Raw genomic sequence first — 27,980 nt, forward strand, 5'->3', positions numbered from 1 at the left:
GAAGATGATTAATTGTACCAGGTAGTTCCTGCTACATCTTAATCAAATACACATAATCAGCAACGCTCCTGTGCACACAATACTTGGAGCTGGAGGGGTTTTTAACTCTCTCCAATGACAGCCACAAACCTGAACTATCAGTGGGGACAGTGTGAAGTATCCCAGCCCGGAGTGACCGCAGGTGAAGTTCCCTGGGTGCCAGTGCCTCTCACTGCTGGAGGAGGGACATGCTCTGGTTATAAAAAAATCAACCTCTGCTCCTCTGGGCTCTGGGAAAAGCCCCATCCTTACCTGCCAGGCCCCTGTGACACCACATCCCAGGACACCTGCGTGTGACAGAATTGCCACACACCACCTTGGAGGGGACACAAACCACCAGCAGCCTCTGACCGTATTTTGCATCATTTATTTAAATACCTATATTTATGCATTTACAAATTTTCATAGCTCTTTCTTTAGCTTTTTTTCATTTTTTTTCTTTTGTAGACAGTATTGCAGAGAAGTCAGCTTCTGTAAAATGAGGTCCATGTATAAAACTATGCAGCGGATTGGAGGAAAAAAAACCAGCCAAACAACAACCCAACAAGTTTCCTTTCACACTCTGGAGAATCAGAAACCAAAGAAAGTGACCAAATGAAAGGGGGCAGGGAGAGGAAGGGGTGGGACAGAGCAGCCTCAAACCAGTGGCTCTCACACAAGCATTACACACATCAGTGCTCAGCTACAGGACACGTTTCAGTCGGTGCAGTGCCTGTTTGCTAAAGCTTTAGCAGGCACGTAGGTCTCTAATGAAAAAATAGAAGGAGAGGATCCTACACACTGAGAATGCAAAGCCTGGACAGCCTCGGCTCGGTCCTGGGAGACTGCACCGACTCGCCAGCAGTGCATCCTCATTCCAAACTCCATTTTGCATAAAAAGTTCCCTTTAAGAAATCTTAGCATTTAAAAAACCCGGTGTCTGAGCTCTTCTAGCTTCAGTACTCTAAAGAAATCTCTTGAAAAATACCTCCTGCTTTCCTCACTCGGAAGCTTCAAAATAATGTTTTGCTTTAATCGATACCAATCGAACAGCTCACGGAGTCCCAGCATCATCCCTGGGAGGAAGAGGCAACAAATATGGCATTGCAAGATATTTACACACATGGTACAAAAATGTCCAAGGGTATGAAAAAATCACCAGTTACACAATTTTGCAGCAGCCTCATTTACACCTGTAATTTTATACCATTTATTACATTGTACTAACACACCAGATCCAAAGATGTGCACTCCCTTAGGACATTCAGGAGTTCCAAATATATTGTGATTGCATAATTCATATTGCACAATTGTATAAAAACATAAATACTAGCTATTCTATTCTTTTTTTTTTAAATACAAAATACATGTCACATAGTCAAATAATCTTTTCAAGTGCAATTCAGGTGCTCTCTTAAGTCCTTCCAAGGAAAAGGCAATTTTGATAGTTTTGGCACAAAGTTTAACCTCTGTCCCGTGCCAACAGTTCTAATCACAATCCACGCGCCCCCAGCTTGATAAGAGTAGCAGTCATATACATCTAAGTATAAAACCAGGGTATTTACAGGATGCACAGAAGGTTCAGGAGCAGCCTCCGGGCCGGGGGTGTTGGGGTGACCCTCCCAGCTCAGGCTGGTTGCTGCTGCAGGTTCACATTCATGGGCGGGGGGTGTCCAAGGAGACCGATGCGCTGCTTCTGCTTCCTCTGCTCTGTCATCTGGAAAATTAACAAGTTTGCTCATTAGGCCCCGGCGCTTCCTGTGCGTCAGCTCGCCCGCCCGAGGGCCTGCTGTGCTTGGCACTGGCTGCAGAGCCCTGGCTACAGCCAGAGCCTGCTCCTGGGGCAGGGGGGACTCCACACTCAGCATGGCCACGAGTGTCTGTGTGCCCAAACACTGCCAGGGACAGCCCGGCAGAGCCTGGGCACTGCCAGGGACGGCTCATCTGTGTGCCCGGGCACTGCTGTGCCAGGGACAGCCCAGGAGAACCTGGGCACTGCTGTGCCAGGGACAGCTCATCTGTGTGCCCGGACACTGCTGTGCCAAGGACAGCTCATCTGTGTGGCCAAACACTGCTGTGCCAGGGACAGCCCTGCAGACCCCAGACACTGCTGTGCCAGGGACAGCCCTGCAGACCCCAGACACCGCCAGGGACAGCTCTGCAGAGCCCGGACACTGCTGTGCCAGGGACAGCCCGTCTGTGTGCCCAGACACTGCTGTGCCAGGGACAGCCCGTCTGTGTGCCCGGGCACTGCTGTGCCAGGGACAGCCCGTCTGTGTGCCCAGACACTGCTGTGCCAGGGACAGCCCGTCTGTGTGCCTGGGCATTGCTGTGCCAGGGGCAGCCCGGCAGAGCCCAGACACTGGCAGAGACAGCCCGGCAGAGCCCAGACACTGCTGTGCCAGGGACAGCCCGGCAGAGCCCAGACACTGGCAGAGACAGCCCGGCAGAGCCCAGCAGACAGCAGGAACCCGAGCGGGGAGCAGCCTGCAGAAACCTCCCCTGTCAGGAATTCTCTGTAACCCGTCCAGCAGAGGGGGCGGAAAAGGGGCGAGCCCTGCAGTCAGGCCGGGAATACCCTTGCCTTTGCTGGAAAACACTGAGCACTCCCTGCTCTCATCCCAGTGAGCCAACAGCCCTCCCCATCTGCCAAGGCAGGGCTTAACCCCCTCACTGCCACACAGCCCAAACTTTGCTATTTGATGAGTGGGAAGCAGATGGGGAATGCTGCTCTCCCGATCGGTGAACTATGAACGGAAAATGGATCACTGGTATTGCTGATATTGAGAAATGGACACAATCCAATGGCTCCACTCTGCTTTTTTAAAACTTTGGGAGGCTTCTGACAAGTTACATAAGCCATGTAAGGAATGGCTCTGGCTGGGCAGGGTCTCAGGAGCGAACAGCCGGGTCCCACAGCTGGATCCCACAGCTGGATGCCACAGCTGGATCCCACAGCTCCTGCCACGCTGCGGCTGCAGAGGAGCCACAACATGGGATGGCTCACAGGGAATGCCAGGACAGCCTCATCCCTGCCCCACCCAGGGCACCTGAGCTCCCCCAAGTGCCCCCACACCCTCAGGGCTCAGCACATGATCCACACTCCCATCCTGCTCCTTACAGCCACAGCCACCATTTAACTTCTCCAGTTTTTGCTGTTTAATGACAAATGCCAGCCAGTGTCACTGCTTGTGGCAGCAGCCCCAGCAGAAGGGAGGTGGTGTGTACCTGTTTGGTTCACTTGTAACACATTTGGGATCACAGAATTGGTAAAGCTGGAAAAGACGTCCAGGATCAAATCCAACAGCCAAGCCAGCCCCAGCACCCTGGTCACTGTAAACCACCTGAGCGTGTCTGTTTAAATCCCCAGTTTCAGAGCTGATGGAGTTTCCCAGCTGGGGCAGGGTATCCTGGGGGCTGGCCAGTGGCTGACCTGGGGCTCTCTGTGGGGATGGGATTGCTCCAAAGGGGCAGTGCTGGGCAGCCTCTGCTGCACACCCACAGCTCACCCTGTGCCCACTGGCACTCCCTTAACCAGCAGGAAAGGGACTGAAACACCAGCATTCCTCTTGACACCACAATTAACCCTGACCTTGCTCACTGCCTGGCCCAAGAGAGGCAGAGCTGCTGTTTTCCCTCTCCCCAGGGCTGACCGCAGCCTCCTGAGAACAGGGCACACTTCTGGAATTCTCTCCACAAAAAGCTTCTGACACTTCACAGGGAATGGGAGCAGGAGGAGAGGGGTCTTCCCAGAGCTCCCTGAGCACACACACAACCCACGCCCTGCTGGACCCAAATGTTAAACTGCTGCTAGGATAACCCACAAGTCATGGAAATGCAGAGAGGCCACGAGGACTTGGCTTAAAAATGCCTCTTTACATTAATTACCTTCACTGAGCAAACTGAGAGCACAATTTCACACTGCCAATAAACTGATTCAGAGGGTGCATGGAATAAAAAGGAAAGAAAGAGGAATAAAGAAAATGGACTGTAGGAGATATTTTTCATGCTGTGTAGAAAAGGGATTGTGCACCCTGGTGCAGGTGTTTGTAGAAGCTGTGGCTTTAAAAAAGGGAAGAATAAAGCAACCAACCATAAATAAGAGGGAGAAATGCAATTTTGGTGTCAATGCAGAACATTATTAATCCTGCACTACACTTAATGCTGTGTGGAGAGCACAGGGCTGCAGGAGGGAGCAACTTATTGCCATCACATTTACTGGAGAGTGAATCTCCTGCAAAAGCTTTCCAGTGACAGCACACCTGGGCTAACAGGCCATAAAAGCCAGGCACAGCAAATCCCCAGGGAGCTGCCAGCCCTGGAATTGTGCTGCCAGGACCCAAACACTGCCCAGGGGTTCAGCCGAGCCAGGCTGGGCTCCCCAGTAATGCCTGGGCCTGACAGAGGCAGCCTGGCTCCAAAGCTTGTGGCGAGCTGGAGTCCAGCTGGGGCAGGAGCAGATCCCACTGGACACGGCCCCTGCCTGTGCCTGTCCCCCTGAGCCACACCTGGAGCCCAGGGGAGTGTCCCCAGGAGCATCACCTGTACCTGTCACCCTGAGCCACACCTGGAGCCCAGGGGGGTGTCCCCAGCCAGGCCCAGCCCCAGGAGGGATGCTGGAACTCTGGGAAGGATTTCTGGGTGATTACATCTAATCCCCTGCTGCTGCAGACAATTATGGCGCAATCTTTTCACACAGAATTAAAGTGATCAGGATTTTAATGGCTCTTGGTGCACTTTGGGGAAGCAGGCAGGCTGGAGCTCAGCTTCTAATAATTAGAGTCTCCAGAAACCTAACAAGCTTGAAGAGCAAATGAATGAGAGGTTTTCCCTTTATTTAATTACAAGAAAATAAATACAAATAAGAATTCCCTGGGTTAGTTCCTTTCCTGGAGACAGTGCCTGATCAGGAGGAGGGATATACTGGCTTTGTCACATAATTGGAGCATCCTGCATCTTCAGCAGGGCTCTCAATAATGGTACTTAGGGGAATTCCTAAAAGCTATCACCACACTAATGAAGCTGGTTTCCTCTCCTGCTTTTACAGTCAAATAGCTCTCTAAAAGCTAAACCCTTCATTCTTGTTGTCACAAAGAGCAAGGAGAGGCTTTAGTGCTTGGTCAGCCAAGAGGGCTGCGAGCTTCAGAAGGAAGAAATGTGTCCTGAGGCCGTGGCCATGGGGAGCTCCTGTGCCTGCACCTGGAGTCAGAGCCTTCAGCAGGGACACCCAGGACACACGGGCAGGGCCATTGTTCCCGGGCTAAACAGCCAAACCACTGCCCAGCACGAATTAAAGCCCAGACAAAAGAGCAACTGCCTTTGCCCTCCATCCTCAGACCAAGTGGAGCAAGGGGCTCTGTGGCACCGTGCCTGAGCACTAATTACAGCCCTGGGCAGCGAGGCTGTCAGCTCCCAGGCCCCCAATTAATCCCTTCCTTGCCTCCACAGGGTGCTGGGGACAGGGCCCAGCTGCAGAGCGTGACTGGGAGGCAGGAGCTGATCTCAGTGCTGGCTGCCAGGGCTCCTGACACAGCAGAGCTGCGTGGAGACACCCAGGCAGGCCAGCAGAGCTGGGCAGCAGGGATGGCACTGGTGCTGGGACAGGAACTGCTCCATCCACCACCCAGGTGCAAGTCAGCAATTCATCTCAGCCAGTGCCAGTACCTGCACCAATTCACTAATTGAACCACCTGGCTCAGGTTATTAATGCACAGAGATAAGCAGGCACCACAAACAGCTCCTGGCAGCGCAGGCAGCAGTGCTTTCCTTCCCTGCTCCCTCCAGTCAGGCTGGGATCCCTGGGGACAGCTCCAGCTGAAGCCCTGCTGCCTCTGTCCTTCACAAAACCATTGCTGGGCTGAGCACCAGCCCACGACAACCTCGAGCCCAGCCAGGGCAGAAGGCACCCAGCTCTTGCTGCAGAGAAGCTGCTGCAGCAGAAGAACCCTGCGAGGTCTGTGGAGCGCTCGCTGGCTCACAGCAGCAGCAGCAGCAGCAGCAGCGTGTGGTGCACAGCAAACCCTCCTGGGATGTGTGAGCTGCAGGCTGGGGGTGGCAGCAGCCAAATCTCATCTGCTCAGCAGCACAGCCGCAGCACAGAGAGACCAGCACCACCAGCAACCACTCGAGGCTCCTCCAGTGCTCTCGGTGGGTTTTGAGGTGCACAGGGTGACACAGCCCTGGTGTCAGTGTCACACCCTCTGGCTGACAGGATCACACTCAGCTCTTGGGGTTAAAACCCCAAACAACAACAACAACACCACCCGCAGGCTCCCTGCCCCAGCCAGGACTGATTAAAGTTAACTCTGGCGATGTTTTTAACACGAGTTTTCCCTTTCTGATGTGGCCACTCTGGAACTCACCAGCTGGGCCAGCACCAGGCAGGTCAGCTGGAGCACGGGGCTCTGGAGGGACTCTGGTTTGTCACTGCTTTCCTACCCACGAGCCACTCTGGGAAGCTCTCCCCGGGCTCTGGAGAAGCTGTGGAGCTGCAGGAGGGGCTGGCAGGAGCCTGTGCTGCCCCATCACGGTGTGTGCCTGCTCCTTACCTGATCCTTGAGCTCTGACAGCTGCCCAGAGAGGTTGGTCACGAGCTTCATGGTGGACTCCAACTTCTCCTGCAGGTTCCTCAGCTCGTTCTGCTCTCCCTCCGAGTCGCTGCTGACCAGTGACATGGCCCTCATGCGGGGGAACCAGTCCAGGTTTCTCTCCTGAGGGGCACACAGCAGGGCACAATTAGCGTTTGCCACCTGAAAACCTGCCCCCAGAGCACGGGACATTCCTCCATGCAGCAGCTCTGTTCTTATCTGTAGCTATCTGCACTTATCTGCATTTGCATCTCACTGGAAAGTTTGCAAAGTGCCAGCCCGAGGCACTGCTGGGAATTGGGGCTGCTCACTTTGGGTTTCCTCTCCAGCCGCTCGCTGTCCCCAGCCCTTGCTCCCTCACACACACCTCAGCATAAATGCACAACCACTGGACATTAAACCAGCCCAGATTTCACATCTGGACAAGCACTTCCCAGTGCTAGAAACCCGCTGCCATCTCACTGTCTTTTAAATTGTATTTGAGGAAGATTTTCTGCTTTTTTTGGTCAAGCAAAGCTTGGCTGTGCTCTCTGACAAAAGAAACCAAGTTCTGGAAATTCTTCCATAGCTGAGATACTTCCTTTTTAATGAAAAAGAAAATCCTAATTTGACTGTCTGGTTCAGGCTAAAATGAGGGGCAGATACATTACAAAGCACTGCCTGTAGAGCTTTCCCTCAGCCACACAAAGCCTCTCATGGTCCATGTTTAAGTTGCAGTCAGGAATGTCACCGGACACAGGAATGTCACCAGACACAGCAATGCCACCGCACACAGCAATGCCACCAGACACAGGAATGTCACTGCACACAGCAATGCCACTGCACACAGCAATGCCACCGGTCACCAGCAATGCCACCGGACGCAGCAATGCCACTGGACACAGCAATGCCACCAGACACAGCAATGTCACTGCACACAGCAATGCCACCGGACACAGCAATGCCACTGGACACAGCAATGCCACTGCACACAGCAATGCCACTGGACACAGCAATGCCACCGGGCACAGGAATGCCACCGGACACAGCAATGTCACTGGACACAGCAATGTCACTGCACACAGCAATGCCACCGGACACAGCAATGCCACCAGTCACAGCAATGCCACTGGACACAGCAATGCCACTGGACACAGCAATGCCACCAGTCACAGCAATGTCACCGGACACAGCAATGCCACTGGTCACCAGCAATGCCACCAGTCACAGCAATGTCACCGGACACAGCAATGCCACTGGACACAGCAATGCCACCAGTCACAGCAATGTCACCGGACACAGCAATGCCACTGGTCACCAGCAATGCCACCGGACACAGCAATGTCACTGGACACAGCAATGCCACCGGATGCAGTAATGCCACTGGACACAGCAATGCCACCGGATGCAGTAATGCCACTGGACACAGCAATGCCACCGGACACAGGAATGCCACTGGACACAGGAATGTCACCGGACACAGGAATGCCACTGGACACAGGAATGTCACCGGACACAGGAATGCCACCGGACACAGGAATGCCACTGGATGCAGTAATGCCACTGGACGCAGCAATGCCACCGGACACACACTCAGCCTGAGAAGCCTGTACAGACTCACACAGGCACTCGGGTACTCGCCAGAGATGTTAAAAATAAAGGCAGGAGCGGAACAGAAAGCCACAAAAGAGGAGGAGGGGTGCACCCCACGTCCTGACACCTTACACTTCAACATCAAACTGGTTTCCCATCCAGTCTGGTTCCCCCCCCACGCTGGAGATATGCTCTGACATGGAAGCTGAACTCGGGCTGGCTGAGGTGAGGTGTGTGTGCTCTCACAGGGGACACAGCCGGGGAGCTCTGAACACACCAGCCACGCTGAAGGGAGACTGCACTGACACCAAGGAATGCTCTTAATCAAAAATCAATCAGCACTGCTGATTAACAGCGACCAAAGCTCACCCCACTGGCTGGCCAGGCTCTTCTCTGGGCTCCCAGCTCATTTTCAAAGCAGCACTGCAAACTCCTGCCTTTTTGTCATTCCCTGCCTGAATCTCCAGCTCCAAGCCTTCCCTCCATGCTCCCCCTCGTTCCCAGGAGCATCCATCCTGCTTAATCAGGGCTGTGCACCTCTACAGAGAGCTCCAGTCACATCCTCTCTGCAATTCAGATGTGATGCCAAGACTCATCAGCTTAAATTAGCTGTCTCTGATGTGCCTGGAGTTTCCTTTTGCCAGGATGAGAAGGCAGAAAGCAGAAAGCAGAAAGCAGGCCCTTTCCCATGCAGGCACCACAGCATTCCCACGTGATGCAGAACTGCCAGGAAGGCTGTTTGCTCCTGATCTCTGTTTACAGGGCAGATGGTTTCAGCTAATAAAAGGAAAAAAAAAAAATCTATGTACAAAAAAAATATGCCTTTACCAAGACAAGTGCCAAAATATTTTGGACTTTAGGGAACGGCAGCCCCACAATTAAGGTTTAATAGCAGGAACAGGCAGCACTGCACTGTGTTCTTCCAGCTGTAGTAAAAGGCTCATTAGGGAGGAGGGGGCAGCTCAGCATTTGTGCTCAGGTCCAGCATCTCCCACCCAGGGAAAACCAACAACACCAAATGCACTTCCCCCTGCTCCTCCAGGGAAGAAACAAGGGCAGAGGATGAGGAAAATTGGACTAAAATGCAATTTATATTTGCAGGATTGCCTGGAGCCCCAGATCCATGTCCTGAGGTTTCCAGGCAGACACAGGAGCCCTGAAGCTCCTGCCTGCCCCATTCTTGCTCCAGAAACATTCTCCTTATTCCCAAAAACGTTTCTAAGGCCATCCCCAGAGTGTTCCCAGGCCCCATCCTTGAGAAGGATGAAAGGGATGAGGGAAGCACCAACTTTCCCTGCCTGCAGTGTTTCATAACAAATACCCCAAGCACTTTCCAACATCACTCTGCAATTGCAGCCAGCGCTGCAGCTGCTGCAGAGGCTGTGACTTGATCCTTCCAGGCCCAGAAGGTGAAATCAAACAGCACCCACAGCTGCTGCAGCCTGCTCAGAGCCTGCAAACTCGCTGAAAGCCCCAGCCCTCAAAGTCAGGAAATCTTGGCTTTGATTTGAACAAAACCAACAAAGCACCTCTAGTTCTCATGTCAGGTTGAAAGACGAAAACCAAGCCGTGAACTCCAGAGGCTGAGGACAAGGAGACACAGCCCTGGGGGTGTCTGAGCTCACACTTCAGCTGGAACTGGCACTGCCCCCCCTGGAAAGGGTTAATGGGCACTGGAAATTCCCTGTGCAGGGACAGCTCAGCAAGGACCTGGACATCCCTGCCCACCCTGACTGGGCTGCACGGCTCTGCCTCCCCACTGCACAGCTGGCAGCACCACCCTAACCCAGCACTGATCTGGGCACATCCAGCTGGCACCCGGCAGGAAACAGGGGGTGTCCACCCAAACAGGCTGGCAAAGCACAGGAGAGGGGCAGACACATCCCTGTGGAGGCACCAGGCAGTGCTGCTGGCCAGGCTGGGCCGGCACTCACAGAGAGGACAGAGGGGAGCTGCCAGCATGGCGGGACTCAGCTCTGCCTTCCGCACACACTCTGGATGTCCCTGGAAACCTTGAGCCTGCTCCTGAGCCCCCCCAGCCCCGCAGAGAGGAGCTGGATGTGACCAGGCTGCTGACACACAGCCTGGCCTGTCCCTGCTGGGAGCGTGGGGGTGTTTGCTTTCAAATAAATAAATATTTAAGCAGAGCCAGCACCAACGGCACGGAGCGGGAATGCTGAAAGGTCAGGGCACGGTGATCCTGCTGGGCCAGCCTGGCTCCCAGCACTGCCACGCAGGGGTCAATAAAAGATTTATATCTCCACGATCCAGTTTCTGCTGAACTTCAGCTCAGCCCTGGGGTGCCTTTAAAGGCACAGCTTCATGTCCATCCTGGGGCTTTGGAGGTGTTGCAGAGGCACAGAGTGAGCCTGGAGGGGAGAGGCTGCCCGAGCTCCTGTGCAGCTGCTGGCATCCACACACCAATGATGCCCTCAGCACCCTCTGCCCTGGCATCCTGGGGTACACTCAGCTCCTCTTCCCAGCTTCCTGGGGTGCACTCTGCTCTTCTTCCCTTCCCAGGATCCAGGGTGCACTGTGCTCCCCATTCCCAGTATCCAGGGTACCCCAGCTCCCCATTCCCAGCATCCAGGGTACTCTCAGCTCCCCATTCCCAGTATCCCAGGGTACCCCAGCTCCCCATTGCCAGTATCCAGGGTACCCCAGCTCCCCATTCCCAGTATCCAGGGTACTCTCAGCTCCCTATTCCCAGGGTACCCCAGCTCCCCATTCCCAGTATCCCAGGGTACCCCAGCTCCCCATTCCCAGTATCCAGGGTACTCTCAGCTCTCCATTCCCAGGGTACCCCAGCTCCCCATTCCCAGTATCCAGGGTACCCCAGCTCCCCATTCCCAGTATCCCCTCAGCTCCCCGTTCCCAGTATCCAGGGTACCCCAGCTCCCCATTCCCAGTATCCCCTCAGCTCCCCATTCCCAGTATCCCCCCAGCTCCCCATTCCCAGTATCCCCTCAGCTCCCCATTCCCAGTATCCCCCCAGCTCCCCATTCCCAGTATCCCCTCAGCTCCCCATTCCCAGTATCCCCCCAGCTCCCCATTCCCAGTAGCCCCTCAGCTCCCCGTTCCCAGTATCCAGGGTACCCCAGCTCCCCGTTCCCAGTATCCCCTCAGCTCCCCGTTCCCAGTATCCCCCCAGCTCCCCGTTCCCAGTATCCCCCCAGCTCCCCATTCCCAGTATCCCAGGGTAGCCCAGCTCCCCGTTCCCAGTATCCAGGGTACCCCAGCTCCCCATTCCCAGTATCCCAGGGTACCCCAGCTCCCCGCTCCCAGTATCCCAGGGTACCCCAGCTCCCCATTCCCAGTATCCCCTCAGCTCCCCGTCCCCAGTATCCCCCCAGCTCCCCGCTCCCAGCCCAGCCCATCCGTGCTGCAGCAGCCGGAGCCAGCGCGGCGCTGCCGGAAGCGGGCTGACCACAAGCGCTGGGTTTCTGGGTTTCGGGCCGCAGCTCTTTTCTAGGTAAAGTTGGAAAAGTCCCTGCTGTAAGGGCAGCAGCAGGGGCGCTGCCATGCCCTGGGAAGGCAGAGGAAGCGCTGCTGCCATTCATTCTGAGAAGCGCCGGCTCCTCCTGCCTTTCTGCTGAAGAGTGCTTCTGAGAAAGGCTGGGAGGCGACCTCAGCACGGGCTGTGCCAGCAGAGGCACCATCCTGCTCCTCCTGGGCAAGGAATGGCAGCTCGTGGCAGGGAGGGGAGCTCTGCTCGCCCCAAGGACTCCCCACTCCTCTCCAGGGTCCCCGTGTACACTGTGCCTCAGAGTTATGGGTGCTGAAGGGCTGATTCAGCCCTCTCCAAAATAAATCCCCACAGCTGCCACCAAAGGGCTGCCCAGCAGCACCGCTTACCGAATCACGGAATTATTTTGCTTGGAAAAAACCTCCAAAAACCTCCAAAACCCTCACCAAGTCCAAGCTGTGCCCCATCCCCACCCAGCCCAGAGCACTGAGTGCCATGTCCAGTTGTTTCTTGAACACAAGCAGGGAAAGGCAGCAGCAGCAAATTTCAGTTTCTGTCATGGGAAGTTAAAAATCAGACCCACACAGCTACAAAAGAGCTCTGTGAAGCACTCTGAAAACGCATCTGTTTGTTTGTGGTGACATGGGACTCCTCTTGGGTCTTTCTTGAGCTTCCTGGAAAAATCCCCACATCAGGTTCTGTCTCTGCACCATCACTTCTTCCACCGAGCTGCACTGCTCCCCTCCATGAAAACCAGCACTTGATGGTGTCTCCCCCCTCCACACTCAGAACATTCTCAATCCTCACAAGCCCTGTGTTGTCCCACAGGAGGCTGACAACACAAGGTTCAGGGTGCAATAACTAATTATTTCCTTTTCTCTGTTCAATACCCAGGTGGCACTCGGGCTGGCACAGAGCAGCGAGCCTGGAGCACAGACACCATTCCCAAAGGTGCAGGATGACCACGGGACAGCTCTGCTGTGGGTGAGTGCCTGGAGCCCGGCTGAGCACCCCCAGCCCGATGGACCGTGGGGACAGGGCTCCTGAGGGCCATGTGCTGGGCAGGAGCAGCGATTCCCCAGAGGGGCTGAGCTGCACGCTGCTGGCAGGGGCTGCTGGCACCCACATCCTCTTGCACAAGGGCCAGCGGGGTCAGGGGATGACTCAGGGCTGGCCTCACCCAGCCCGGGGCCACCTCAGCACGCTCGGCCCCAGGGGCTTTCTGGTGCCAGGGTTTGTGCTCCCGGTGCTGGTTTGTGTTGTGTTCCCAGTGCTGGTTTGTTCTCCCAGTGTGTCACCCCAGGGTTTGTGTTCCCCGTGTGTCACCCCAGGGTCTGTGCTCCCGGTGCTGGTTTGTGTTGTGTTCCCAGTGCTGGTTTGCTCTCTCAGTGCTGGTCTGAGCTCCCCGTGTGCCACCCCAGGGTTTCCAGGCAGGAGCCTTCCCCCTCTCCACACGCACCCACCCTGGCAGCTGTCTGGGATCCTCCCAAAGCCAGCACGTTATGCAAACATCCATTCCCCAGAACTGCCCCCAAGCCTTTCCTTCTGCTTTCATCCACCCAGGCCTTGCTCACACACACGCTCAGCCCAAGGGGAACCTTTGCCTGGTCAGCTGGGATGCCAACCCAGCATTCCCACCATGGATATATATATATATATATATATATATATTTCCAGGTGGTTTACCCGGGAAAATCAAGCACTGGGTTGGAAGGGATCTTAAAGCTCATCTTGTTCCACCCCCTGCCATGGGCAGGGACACCTTCCACAGTCCCAGGGGGCTCCAAGCACTGCCCAAGCTGCCCTTGGGCCCTGCCAGGGATGAGGAAGCCACAGCTGCTCTGGGCAGCCTGTGCCGGAGCTGGGGAAGGTGAGGCTGACCATTCCTTTCTCCCAGTGGTGCCGGAGCTGGGGAAGGTGAGGCTGACCATTCCTTTCTCCCAGTGGTGCCGGAGCTGGGGAAGGTGAGGCTGACCATTCCTTTCTCCCAGTGGTGCTGGAGCTGGGGAAGGTGAGGCTGACCATTCCTTTCTCCCAGTGCAGCTCCTGGGCCGCACCAAGGGCGGATGGAACACGTTCCTCCCGTGCCTATGACACAGTGTTTCCAGCAGCCCAGGGCCGGCTGCCAAGCACTCCGGGCTCTCCCGAGCCTCTGCCACGATTTCTTCATTAACCCTGCAATTATATTGGCTAACTCTGGCCAGCTATCTCAAGATGCAGCTTGTTGGGAAGTTACCACCAAACAAAGCACTGTCAGCTCCAGGTCACATCCTGACCTCCTCGGTCTTCCTCCTCCTCCTTCTCTCCCAGCTTGCACCAGCAGCACGGTGACTGGTAGCCCCAAAACCCCAATTTCCTCATCTGTAACCCAGTCATTTGCTCGGGCTGCTCACCCCTGTGTCTGCAGCTGCTTTGCTCAATATTGATATGACAAATCTCTCCTATTTGACTCTGCCTGAAGTAGAGGATTTCCAGGCACGAGTGACAGATGAACATAACCACGTTTCCAACACTTTCTCAGACTGCAATTTCGTGTCCATATGTCTTTCACCAGTGCTGCAATCATTAAGGGCCTTTTGGAATGCTTTGGGTTGGAAGTGTCCTGGTGTGCCCTCGTCATTCCTGGGGTGCTGCAGTGCCAAGCCGGTCCTGGCCATCTGCAGCTGAACTGGGAGAGCCTGGGACACTCCTCAAAGCCACCACCACTGCTGAACGCCACCTTCCTGCTGGGGTTCAGAGCACAGAGAGTGTCCCTGCTGGATAACTCCCCGGGAAAGGCTTCAAGTCACACCTGCACTTCTGAAAGGAGGCGATTTAAAAGCCTGACACTGATGGAGTCTCGTCTTTGCTTACCAGGAGGCTGTGCCTTGGCAGCAGTCACTCAAACCCAGAATCAGAAACACTTTCCTTCGCAGGACAGAGCTCAGGACACCAAGGAAAAAGCCCAATAATATACTTAAATCCCCAGCCTTGTACACAGATGTTAGCTAAGGCACAAAGGGAAATCTGTAACCTTCATTCCTATTCCAAATTCCTTTAAGGCTACCTGTGCCATCACTCCTATTTGTAGATGGTTCCTTTTCAATGACAACACAACCCAGATCTGGAACTCAGTGCCCTTGATCATGGAACTTGGGCAATTGTGCCACCTCTGCCTCATTTCTGCAATAAAGGCTGCTAATGACACAGATCCTGCCTGGACTGAAAACAAAGGGGAACTGCAGGGGCTGCTCACGAAGGTCCAGGCTAACTGTTCCAAAGCAGCCTTTACTTTTTAATGAGCACATCTGCACGCACGGCCCCTGCCAGCCCAGGCTGCTCGAGGTGCAGAGCAGAGGATGCAGAGTCGGGCATGCAAATATTTGTCTGTGCTGTGACAGCCCATGCAGCTGCCTGCAGACAGCTCAGGAATGCACACAAGCCCCGGTGCCCGTGTGGTTTTCTCCTTAGCGAGCTGCAGAGTGAGAGATGTGACATATTCTAAATGCCTGCACACAGCCGGCTGTGGCACAGCCCTGCCAGGGCCCCGGTGACAGCTGGGCTGGCAGGGCTGCCCCGGCTGCCACAGCAACGCAGGCAGAGCCCAGACCTCCGGGAGGAATTCTCGAGCCAGGATGGGAAGATAAGACATTTAAATGAACTAATCTGCAGGGAGTTGCACGGAGTTCACATGAGTCATCTGGGTGTGGATGTCAATGTCTGGCCAAGGCGATAAGTGGATCCCCCCACCTCCCACACACAGGGTGTTATTCAGACATCACCTGATCTTCCTGGTGACTGCAGAGCCTCCAGAAGCGGGGCCTTTGTTCCTGGGAATCACGGGAGGCACCCTCAGCATCCTTCCCCATGCTCCCAGCACGGAGCCAGCCCCTGTGTCTGCAGGATGGAGCACACACATAACCCTAACCCTAACCCTAACATCCCTGCTCCGGCCAGCAGAGCTGCACAAACACCAGGAGCTGAACATCATCTCTGCCACTAAGAGATGCTTCCCACATCCACAGCACTGTCTGTGCCATTAAACTGATATTAGGGGGTGGCTCAGGGCAGGGGATGCAGGGCAGGGGATGCAGGGCAGGGGCAGCAGGGTGGCTCAGGGCAGGGGATGCAGGGCGGCTCAGGGCAGCAGTGGGGTGTGCACAGCCTCAGCTCCCCCCACCCCAGCCCTGCAGCCCCATCCATTCCCTGAGCATCCCCAGCCATTCCCAGCACAGATTCCTGAGATAGCCCGAGTTTGACATCATCTGTGGCAGCAGGCACAGCTGCCCTCCTGATGAAAGGGAATATCATCCCTGTTTACAGCAGCAGGAATTCCAGCCTCCATCAGCAGCCTGGACCTGCAGCTACAAGCCCAGGGCAGCCTGGCCCTGCTTGGGACTGAACCAAACCAGTCCAGATCCAGAGCCAGCACCAGCCCCAAACTGGTGCCAGAACAGGGCTATGGCAGGGAGAGTGACAGTGGCACAGCAGCACTGCCAGAACAGTCAAGAGATTTCATTTTACAGAATCCCAGACTGGTTTGGGTCAGAAGGGACCTTAAAGCTCATGTCACTGGGCAGGGACACCTCCCACCAGCCCAGGATGCTCAGGTCAGATCACTGACAGGTTTTTTAATTTTGATTTTTTGATCAGTCTTCAGTGCCCTAAACTCAACTCTATTTCCCAGTGCACCTGTTGACTTCTTTCCTCGTGATGTGTTTGAACTTAATGAGCTTCTGTCTGTGAAGAAATATAAAATTCACTAAGGAATTGTAGTTAATAATTGATTTTCAAGGCTACAATTTCTTTTAATGTGGGGCCAGGATCGTGAAGGGTGCAGGATGAACGCTATGGGCCAGATCCAGCTCTGCCATCCCCAGTACAGTGGGAATGCCTTTCTACACACATTATTTTCAGACAAGAAAGCATCAAAATTCAAGATCACTCTTAAAGGTGCCTGAATATTCACTAACTGCATAAATGAAATTGTCCAGGATTCTTTTGATACCACAATGCTTCAAATATCCTTAAAGCACTGTACAAGCAGCACTGGAAGCAGCTCACAAACTGACAGTGGATATAATTTAAGTGTCCTAAATTATTTAATTTTTTTATTTACTGGTCCGTAGTGTCACAACAACCCACAAATACTAAATAACAAAGGCAATTTTTAAAACTGTATTTTCTTAATTTTTTTCTCTCTTGGGGCAGAAACCCAAGAGCATTCTGCGGGCGTTTTGCTGGGAGTCAGAGCACAGGTGAAACGTTTGAGGCGCGCTCTGCCATCTCCAGGGGCACTTGGAGCACACGATGCTCCTATCCCAGCTCCTGAAATCGGGTCCGGCAGCAGCTGAGCGCTGGTCCCAGCACTGCCAGCCCGGGAGGACGCGCCCCATCTCTGTCACCATCCAAGATGTTACAGTGCCACCTTCAGTCGGAAACACGGGAGGAAAATCCCCTCCAAAGCCAGCCGTGCCCCAAGGGGGCTGCCCAGAGAGCCTGGGGGCTCCTAAGGCGGCGCCTCCACCGGGAATCTCTGCCTTGGCACTCAGGGAATTGATTGAATTTAAAGCTTTCCTCGGTCCCTCACTCTGCGTTCACGGGATTTTGCCCAAGAGGTTGCAGGGTCCCCATCCCTGGCAGTGCCCAAGGCCAGCCTGGAGCACCTGGGACAGTGGAGGTGTCCCTGCCATGGCAGGAGTGCCACTGGATGGGCTTTGAGGTCCCTCCAACCCAAACCAATCTGGGATTCTGTGAGCACACAAAGCTTGAGGAACACATGAACCAGGCCCCACCCAAATTATCCCTAAAACCACCTTAAATGGGAAAAAACCCACTTCTGGCTCCTCCAGCAGCATCTAAAACAGGTCCGGTATAAAAACACATTCACCATGTTTTACACCCAGATTTCAGGGCAGAAAAGGAAGCTCTAATGTTAAAGGACACCGGGAAGAAATTGATTTTCAGAGTGAGCTTTGCCAAATGGCTGCTCAGGAATCCATGGAGTGCAGAGGACTCCAGAGCCAGGGCACAGCAGCCTGAGCCTGCGGCAGGATGGTGCCAGGCACTGGGGTGAAATCCACATTTCCTGCCTGTCCCACACTCCCACAGGTACACCCCACATTCACCAGCCCTCACTGAGCCCTGCTCTCAGATCTTCATTTAAATCTGCCTCATGAAATGCAAACCCCAACTACAGACACATCCAAAGCTCTACCTATGGTTACATAAAATTGCATCTGCATGAGACACTCTGGCTATGCATAATTTATCCCTACTCCCATGCACACACAGTAATTAGCCCTTGCTGACACTTAATGAATGGGAATTCTCATAAAAGTTCTCCAGTTTTTGTGCTTCATGCAAACATATTCAGTGACAAATTTTTGCTTCTTATCTAATCCAAGCCGTTCATCTGAAATAATGAATTGGTTGCCAACTGAAACTTTCTTTAAACTGGTTTTAACAACCACGAAAACACAGCACAAATTCATCTTTGAGAAGCAAAGGCACAACACAAAATTGTCTTTAAGAAGCAAAAGCCCTTCAGAAGTGCAGAGCTCCCCCCCGAAGTCATGCGTGCTGCGGGGGGATAAAGGAAGGGAGCAAAATAATCAGGCAGGCTGGAAAGCAGCAGTGATGCACTTGGTTATCTCACTGTGCTAATCCCCCATCAGGTGACTGCTCACAAGATTGCTTTAAGCCCTCATTACCGAGGGAGAAGCAGGACGGGCGCTTTGGTGACCCCAAAATAACACGTCTGACCTGGGAGAGGGCTCGGGGCACTGCAGAGCCAGCCCAGGGAGCTGGAACCCCCAGCAGGCCAGGGAGGGGAGGCACAAAGTGCTCTGCTCTAAAGAAATCACACTGAAATACTGTAAACCAAACAGCTTTTGCTCCCCGGCCAGAAGACACAAATTAGTGACTGGGCTTCGGATGTAATTCCAGGAGCTCTGAACCTGCAGCTTGGCAGAGAGGAGCCTTTTAATTCTCTCATTAAAAGCCCTTCCAATTGAGGAGACATTAATTGTAGATTTTCACAATAATAAGCTCAAATCATATGACAACAAATCCTACAAGTCAGTTGGAGATATTTATACCAGGACAGGTTATAACCTGTTGGTTGTGCTTCAGATACTTCCACCAGCTGGAAAATACTCCCCCTAAATGTGAATTTAAGGCAGAACAGCTTCTCTTCCCCTGATCCAAGCCATGGGGAGTACCTGGCTGTCACCACTCACTGTCACCTCCCCCAGCACACACACAGCGTGCTCTGGAGGCTGGGAAGTCACAGGTACATTTACAAAATAAATTAAATACAATACAGAGCACTGAAGCCAATATTCCACTGGATTGGTCTAATCTAGGGAAATAAAAAAGCAAAACTCCAAACTCACCTTGATCATTTCTGCCACATAACTCTCTGGTCCTGTGTATTCTGTGGAATCTTTGACTTTCACCAAGACAATAAAGCACAAATAGTGCCACATGTTGTGCTCCTCCTTAATGTGCTCTTCAAAGGTCACTGTCTTGTTGTCAAACTTATCTCTCTCCAAACCTGTGAGAGGACACAGGGAGAACCATGAGTGTTTGCCAGCTGGGGACCAGGAAAATCAGCTCTAGGACAAAACTGGCTTCTAAAGTCTGCTGCGCTTCTGCAAGTCACAGTCATTCTGGAATGGACACTGAATATCAGCATAAAATGTGACAAACACCCAGGGAGAGAAGGAAGGAGAGAGGGAAGGAGAGAAGGAAGGAGGGGAGGGAGGAAGAGAAAGGAGAAAGAAGAGAAAGGAGAAAGGAGAAGAGAAAGGAGAGGAAAAAAGGTCAGACAAGAAAGAGAAGAAGAGGAGGAAGAGAAGGAAGAGAGTAAAGTGTAACAAGTACTGCTTATATTTATTATACATAACAGAAAAAATACTGGTTAAAAAAAGGCAACAACCCCGTAGCAAGCAGTTAGTTGGATTTCATAACACATCTCCTATTTTTGGGCAAACTGATAGCAAAAGCAACGTTTGCTTTGCAGCAAATTTCCAAAGGTTCCCCCGTGGGGCTGTGTGTTATGCAACATGGCAGGACCATGTCAGTCAGCCCAGCACCTCCACTCCCAACCTGCGGCTGGGAAAAGCTCCACAGGCACGCCTGGAAGAAATGACTGCTCGTAAAAACCCCTCCTGCTCCCAGAGGAAGCTGCTCTTGGAGGCAGAGGGGAAGCCAGAGCTGGAGTCTGGAGGGAAAATGGCACCCAGGGCATTGCCCATCTGCTCCTGCTGCCAGGCTGCAGAGCACGTGGTGCCCAGGAACACGAACTGAGCAATGCCAGCAGGAACAGCAGCAATTCAGGGCTTTTTCCTCTGAGCTTGCAGCTCTCCCTGCCTTACCCAGAGTGACCCCTTCTTGTTAAGGGTGTCTCCACACTTACCGCAAATAAAGCAAGTTGTTTTCAAAATTTCTTCTTTCTTCTGTTTTTCACTCCTTAGATCAGCAAAGGTGTCAATGATCACCCCAAAAATCAGGTTCAGGACGATGATGATGACCATGAAGAAGAACAACAGATCATAGATCACTCTAGCAGCAAAGAGAGGTTCCTGCAAGGTACATTTTGGAATTATTAACAGCCCAATTAGGTACACCTCACCCTTATTACCACCCTGCCCCACACCCCTTTGCCTGAGGTTCTCCCCTGTGATGCTCTCCAAGGGGAACTCACAACTCAAAACATTAAATGAAACTAAAATGCAAAAATCACTGAAAGAAAAGCCAAATCAGTCAGCTCCACTGTGGGATCTCTGCAGAGCTGCTCTTCCTGTGTCCAAGATTTTGGACTTCTCTCACTTTCACAAGAGAAAAACTCTTCTGTCACTCACTGAAGATTGTTCTCACCCCTCCCTGAAGCCCTTCCAAAGTGCATCCTTATATTAATCTACAGTGTATCGACAGAGGAGCAGTGGGGACCATTAACTTTTTAACTGGAATTTAGTATCATTAATTGAATTTAATAGCCATGTAAGCTGGACCTTTCAGTGCACATTCCACATTTATTGCAGGCCTGAATATCCAAAATATCCAGCCCCCATTTTCACAATCAGGCTGCCAGTCAAGTGCCAAACTTATTATTAAGAATTAAGTAACTTTGAAAGCTAAGTTTAAGAAAAAAAACTTTGAAATGTCAGGTAAAACAAAAAAGTGCTGCCCCCAGTGTGGCTTTGGGAGTGACAGCCTGAGCCTCAGATCACAGAGCCATCACAGAATGGTAGAATGGGTGGGATGGGACCCAAAATCCCATCCAGGGACACCTCCCCTGTCCCAGCTGCTCCAGCCCCAGTGTCCAGCCTGGCCTTGGGCACTGCCAGGGATCCAGGGGCAGCCCCAGCTGCTCTGGGCACCTGTGCCAGGGCTGCCCACCCTGACAGAACAGAATTTCTTCCTAACTGATGGACACAAAAGCTGAAACAGCAGTCAGAGGGGGAGCCAGAGGGGTGTTATGGAAAATTCCTGCTGCTTATCCTGGTCCTCACTCCGATGACAGCTCCAAACCTCATCATCCTTCCTCCCCCACACTCCCACCAGCCCAGCCTGGTCCCTGTCCTCTCCTCCCTCCCATCTCACACACTGCCTCTCCCCAGGGATGCTGCCCTGGCACCCAGCAGCCAGCACAGCATTCCCTGAGCTCCTCAGGCTCCTCCCTCACTGCTCCGTGCCCATCTCCTTCCTGCAGCTCCAGCTCACACTGCTGCTCCCCCATGCTGCTCCCTGGACAGCCCAGAAGGGATGAGAGCCTGGGAGGGGTGCCTGGAGCTCAGTGGGACCCCAGGGATGTCACCCCAGGGATGTCTCACCCCCAGGGATGTCTCACCCAGGGATGTCACACCCCAGGGATGTCCCCCCAGGGATGTCCCCCTGTGCGTTCAGAGCAGAGCACACCCGCTCTCCCAGCCCTGCTCAGCAGCACTCTCCACCCCCAGCCCTGGTGATTTACCTCTTTGGAAGGTTTCCTGAGCACATCACCTACTCCACCCCCGCTCCTGAGCCCGTGACTCAGAACAGTAACAATGCACATCAGCAGCGTCTCGCACGTATGCTCCTTGTTCTCTTCCTCCAGCTCCTCGGTGAGCAGCTCTGGGAACACAGCAAGCAGAGACACGTTCAGAGCCAAGATTAGCTCTAAATCCTCCCCTCCATTCTTTGCTGGCTGTGCTCTCTCCCCCCTCGCACTGCCAGCCTGTGCTGCAGGTCCCTGTGGTTCATTTCCCAAATAATCAATCACACAACAGTGTGGGCTGGAGGGAACCTCACTCATCCAGCTCCTGCCCAGCAGGGCCACCTGGAGCAGTGACACAGAACATCCAGGTGGGGTTGGGATGTCCCCAGAGAGGGAAACTGCACAACTCCCTGGGCAGCTGCTCCAGGGCTCTGCCCCCTCCCTGGAGAGAAGCTCTTCCTCATGCTGAGGCAGAACCTGTTTGGGTTTGTGGCCACTGCTCCCTGTCCCGTCACTGGGAACCACTGGGAAGGGTCTGAAGCCATTCTCTGACAGCCCCTGGGGATACAGTGAGGATTGATGGGATCCCCTCCCAGTCTTCCCTGCACTAAACAGGCCCTGAACAGTCTCTGCCCATAGGGGAGATGCTCCAGACCCCTCCTCACCCCATAACCTCCCTGGAGCCGTTCCAGAGCCCCCTGGGAGCAGATCTCCTCCCTGCCCTCCTCTCCCCACCACCATTTTCCCTGTGCCTGAGCTGCTGTGACTGGGTGCAATCTCTCTGCATGCCTGCTCTCATGCACAGCTCAGCTCAGCAGATGCCTGTTTATACAGAACCCGAGCTTCCTGACAGCTCCGAGGACAAAGTGTTGCCTCTTCCACTCTCCCCTGGTGCCTGACAGATTGCACAGCCTTTGGGCTGCACTCAAAATGGCAACTTCCACTCGGAGCTTTCAAATGGCTAAAAGATCACTGCTTGTGGAAACAGCATCGTGCCAGAAAAGCAGCACACCTCTCCTGACCTTCCCTTCGCTCAGCTCCAGGCTCCAACTTCACTGCTTCACTTGCAGAGCTGCTAAAATCCACTCCCTAATGTCACACACTCCCCTGTACCCACTAAACATCTCCCAGAAACGCTCCTGAGCAGATCCCACCCTCCCACAGGCAGCCCTGAATACCCAAAACCCGAGAGCAGTGGCCAAATACGGGCACCAGGAACACCCCTGAGCACACAGGACCCTGGAATTATTCTGATTACTTGTGATACAAAAACATCCCTGAGCTTTCCTTCCTGCAGCCAGAGAGGAGCTGAGAGAAGCAGCTTTTCCTGCAGCTTTTCCTGCAGCAAGGCTGAATTTTACTGTCCCAGAGAGGACCCCTGAGCCAAGCAGAGCCTCTGCTCCTGTGAGCAGGGCTGGTGGCCATCATTGACCGTGCAAGAGCTGCCCTTCCCAGAGAAACTGGGATGTTCTGTCTGCCCCTCCCAGCCAGCACCATGAATCTCCCACATGGAAATTACATTTTCTAGAAATAAAACTGAAATATTTCAATACCCAGGTAATATCTCACTTTCTTGATCTCCAAAGCCCCCCAACCTATCCCTGTCTACTTAATCCATCGAGCACTTCCTGCCATGATATTAAAAGAGTTTCCTTAGTTTGAGACAGAACAATGCTGCCAATAAACCATATTTCACAGGGCATTATCTTCTGAGATCACATTTAATAGCCTCATGTTTTAAAATAATAAACTTTGCAAAGAGGAAAACTGCATCTCTTCCTTCTGCAATTGATGCAGAAAATTAAAGAGTATGGCAGTGTTTTATGAAGTCTGGTTTAGTTGTAAGTTTCTCTGCTTTAGTCACTTCATCTAACAGATGTTAGTTATGCTGCTGGCCTAAATTAATCCTATCTCAAGTTAATCTCCTGATAGCTTTGTTCTCAAATTTATTGCATAGGATTTTCTGAAGAAGTCATTTTAATTGAAGGTGATTAAGTAAAGAAAGAGTGCAAGCTCAGGGTGTGAGTTAGGAATGCCAGGGAGGTACTCACGGTCCGAGGGGATGATGGAGGAGCAGTTCTCACTGCTGCCTGCCTTGCACACATCTGAGTAGAGGAACTCCCCAGTCATGGTCTCACCGGGCTCTGTGCGATCTGAAACCACAAAATGCTGCAGCAAAGGATGCTCCAACACCCTGCAAGGTGACTCCTCAGGTACTGGGGCTCCCCATCACACTCAGTGTGCAACTACAAGGCATTTAGAGCAGTACCTTACCAGAGTTTAGAAGGGCACACTTACTTCCTGATTTACACATTCCATGGTTTTAAATTCAACCACAAAACCTTTATTTCCCAGAATCCCAGATTCACTGAGGTTGGAAAAGAACTCCAAGATTCTTCATTTAGTGGCTGGTGCCCCAGCCCAGAGCGCTGAGTGCCACATCCAGGCCTTATTTGGGTACCCCCAGGGATGGGCACTCCAGACCTGCCTGGGCAGCCCCTTCCAAGGCCTGAGCACCCTTTCCATGGAGAAATTCCTGCTGCTGTCCCACCCGGAGCTCATTCCCCGTGTCCCGTCCATGCCCCGGGGAACAAGAACCCATTAACACAACCCAGGGGAAGGAGCAGCTGGTACTGACCTGGCAGCAGGGTCTCGTTGGGCAGCTTGTCCACCTCCAGGATGAAGTCGTCCTTGAAGAAGAGGTAGCCCACGATGGAGAAGAGGTAGACCAGGATGAGGGCGAGCACGGCCGTCAGGATGATGGAGCGCCCGTTGCGCGTCACGCTCTTGATGACGTTGAGCAGCGTCTCCTCCCGGTACACCAGGTCAAAGAGCTGGGGACAGGCACGGCAGCACGTGGGGCACCAGCAGCACCGCTGCCCCCTGGCCTGGCCCCAGCACCCCGAGGCAGCTGTGCCCTCCCTGCAGCAGCCTGGCCAGCAGCCCAGCTGTTCCTGCTTGGGTGCTAGGCACACGCCAGGCTGCTGCCTGGCTTTAATTTATAGTATTATCTACCCCCTCACAGCCTCCAAACAGCTCACTGCAAATTGCAATTTGCTGTTTTCTTGAAATCTTCATTTACTGAGCATTTCATTAAATAAGTGATATCTTTCCCCCCAAAATCTGTGTTTAGATTTCTCTGCTGTTTCCTTCATTTTTCACTGAGTCTGGGACAACTCACAGCAGAGCCCAGGTTGTGGCTGTGATCCTGGTGGATCACAGACAGGTGTTTGTTAAACTGGACCTCCATGAACGCAGCAAATAACCAGCTCAGGTACCAGAGGATGTGGCAAACACCAACCAAAGCCACAAAACCAGCCTCTTCTGGATGGGATTCAGCTTTGCTTCAACACTGACACATCTTCACCACCACCACCAGATCCCCTCCTTCAGTGCTATTCTAGAAGCACTGTGCTGTGCAAGGTGAATCCCACCCCAGAGAGAGGGAATGTGTGCCAGGATCTGTGTCCATCTGTGAGGGCTGGAGCCTGGATCAGCCACGGAGACACTCCAGAGTCATCCAGCTCTCAGAAGGCACAGACACTGTGCTGCAGTATTGATAACAACACAGCAAAGCATCACAGCACATCTCATTCTGTCCCAGGTGCTGCCAGCCCCAATGTCCAGCCTGGCCTTGGGCACTGCCAGGGATGCAGGGGCAGCCACAGCTGCTCTGGGCACCTGTGCCAGGGCTGCCCACCCTGCCAGGGAAGGATTTCTTCCTCATATCTCATCTAAATCTCTCATCTTTGGTTTAAATCCATCCCCCCATGTCCTCTCCCTATTGGTGCAAGAAGTCACACATCAGCAGAGGGATGTGGCAGGAGTCCTGCTGTCTCCCTAGGTAACTTCTCCTAAAGAAAACCTCCAGTCTGTGGCTCTTCCCAGTGTCTGTGCAACAGTTTCCCACAGAAAAGCAGAAATGTTCCTGCATATGCCCAAGATGGGACTTCACCAACAGAGCAGAAGATGTTCTGAGGGCCAAGCAAGCACCCACCAAGAGGCTGTAGAAGAACTCGTGCACGAAGAGCCCCAGGGCACAGATGAGCAGGTACAGCAGGTGATAGAGGAACTCCACGTCCATGATCATGGCCTTGTACCCTCGCGTGAAGGTTCCGCAGTTACCCACAAAACTCATCAGGAAAATGATTTTATTACAAACCTAAGGGAAGATCAACCATAAATTAGGTACAGTATCAGGGAAAACAGATTGTTTTTTTCAAGCTGGAGGCAACTAGGCACTTTGCTGGGCAATCCTTTCCAATGTCTGACCCTTATGAAATTCCTGCTGCTGTCCCCCCTGCGCCTCTCCAGCCCACCCTGAGGCCGTTCCCTCTCCTCCTGTCCCTGTTCCCTGGGAGCAGATCCCAAATCCCCCAGCTGTCCCCTCCTGTCAGCAGCTGTGTGTCCCTCCAGACCCTCCTTTTCTCCAGGCTGAGCCCCTTCCCAGCTCTCCCCATCGGACTCACAGTGCATCGTTTTGTGAGCCTCACACAACCCCATAAACACTGAGGCACTTTGGGTGAATAACCTCATGCTTTAGGTCACAGACTCCTCCCCATGCCTGTGTGAAGCTGGAGCTGTTCCTACACTGAGCAAAACCTCAGAGCTCTGTCTGCAGCCTGGGGAGCCAGGATTAAATGAGCAACTCAGAGCCCTCGTGTGAGGAGCAGCCCAAGGAGGGAATTACTCCTCTACCACCGTGTCCCAGGCTATTTCTGCTCCATGCCTTCACACAGAGGTAAGGAACCCTGCCATCAGGGGCAGAGGGGGTCAGAGAGGCCCCTGGGTGCTTACATTGAAGGCTCCCAGCAGGAAGAGGGTGGGCTGCAGCCCCACGGAGAAGATGAGGCGCAGGATGGTGGAGGCGATGAGGGCGCGGATGCCGTGGGGCTTGGGCAGCGCGATGACGATGGCCAGGGAGATGAGCATGGCTGTCCACAGCAGCCCCGACAGGTGGGGCTCCAGCGTGCCTGGGCAGGGGCAGAACACACCATTGCTGCACCTTCAAACCCACCAGAGCACTGCCCTGGCTCCTGCCTGCGTGGGCATCATCCATCATTGCCCTGGGTCCTGCCTGCGTGGGCATCACCCACCCACTGCCCTGGGTCCTGCCTTGGTGGGGCATCATCCATCACTGCCCTGGGTCCTGCCTGCGTGGGCATCACCCACCCACTGCCCTGGGTCCTGCCTGCGTGGGCATCACCCACCCACTGCCCTGGCTCCTGCCTTGGTGGGCATCACCCACCCACTGCCCTGGCTCCTGCCTGCGTGGGCATTATCCATCACTGCCCTGGGTCCTGCCTTGGTGGGCATCACCCGCCCACTGCCCTGGGTCCTGCCTGCATGGGGCATCATCCATCACTGCCCTGGCTCCTGCCTGCGTGGGGCATCATCCATCATTGCCCTGGGTCCTGCCTTGGTGGGCATCACCCACCCACTGCCCTGGGTCCTGCCTTGGTGGGCATCACCCACCCACTGCCCTGGGTCCTGCCTGCGTGGGCATCACCCACCCACTGCCCTGGCTCCTGCCTGGATGGGCATCACCCACCCACTGCCCTGGGTCCTGCCTGCGTGGGCATCATCCATCACTGCCCTGGGTCCTGCCTGCGTGGGCATCATCCATCATTGCCCTGGGTCCTGCCTGGGTGGGCATCACCCACCCGTGTTCGGCCAGCCCTGGTGGCACAGCAGCACCTTTAATTACAAACTCGTTACTAAATCCTTATGCAGGTGATAAGTGCTACAGGATCTCCACTGTGGTGCTCACACCTGAGTGCTGAGGGCCTCTGCAGCCCCTGTGCTGTGCAGAGGCAGTGCCTGGGCAGGTGAGGACACTCCCTGGCACTGCCCCTGATGTGCTTTTGGTCAGACCCTCACACTCATTTTTGGCATCTTTTGCTATTTCTGGGTCTATTCAGACTGTCCCCTGAGACTGGCTGCTTACACAACACCGAGCCTTGCAGCTAAAAATACACTTCCCTGAAAGAGCCATAAAAAATATCCAGTCCCAAACACCATTTACCCAGGTTGATGCAGAATGGCAGACACCTCTTCCTCAAAGCTGACTTAAAAAAATTTTGCCTTCAAGCAACTGGTTCCTCAACAGACAAAACAGCAAGGTCCCCCAAATTTCACAGCACTCTGCAGCCCTTCTGCAAGCACATCCTCTCAGAACTTGTGTCTGACTGGCAAGATCCTCACCCAGGGCTTTTCTCCCTGCTCCCAAATTCAGGCAGCTTAGGAAATATTACTCTCATCTGACTACCACGAGCAGCCATTTAATCTTGTTCCAAATCACTGCAGATTAATAAAGACAGCAGAGGATGGATGGAAATTAAAAGTTAATAAGCGTAAAGTTGAACAGCTGTTTTGG

The 27,980-nt window shown here is 53.6% G+C and overlaps 1 protein-coding gene across 9 annotated transcripts in view; it reads right to left on the bottom strand.

Moving 5' to 3' along the window:
- Positions 1-391: 391 nt before the first annotated feature.
- Positions 392-27,980, bottom strand: part of ITPR1 (inositol 1,4,5-trisphosphate receptor type 1) — a 161,807-nt gene continuing 134,218 nt past the window's right edge. For all 9 annotated transcript variants that reach the window (XM_058032051.1, XM_058032048.1, XM_058032047.1 and 6 more), the window contains 9 exons: positions 26,402-26,577; positions 25,602-25,766; positions 24,243-24,438; positions 23,656-23,757; positions 21,602-21,741; positions 20,045-20,210; positions 19,020-19,180; positions 6,567-6,728; positions 392-1,735 (listed from right to left, as the gene is read on the bottom strand). In XM_058032051.1, the coding sequence (XP_057888034.1) occupies positions 1,646-1,735; positions 6,567-6,728; positions 19,020-19,180; positions 20,045-20,210; positions 21,602-21,741; positions 23,656-23,757; positions 24,243-24,438; positions 25,602-25,766; positions 26,402-26,577 (1,358 nt within the window). In that variant the 3' untranslated portion in view covers positions 392-1,645. The remainder of the gene's footprint in view (positions 1,736-6,566; positions 6,729-19,019; positions 19,181-20,044; positions 20,211-21,601; positions 21,742-23,655; positions 23,758-24,242; positions 24,439-25,601; positions 25,767-26,401; positions 26,578-27,980) is intronic.

Source organism: Melospiza georgiana, chromosome 11, assembly GCF_028018845.1.
Source record: "Melospiza georgiana isolate bMelGeo1 chromosome 11, bMelGeo1.pri, whole genome shotgun sequence".
Classification (NCBI taxonomy): domain Eukaryota; kingdom Metazoa; phylum Chordata; class Aves; order Passeriformes; family Passerellidae; genus Melospiza; species Melospiza georgiana.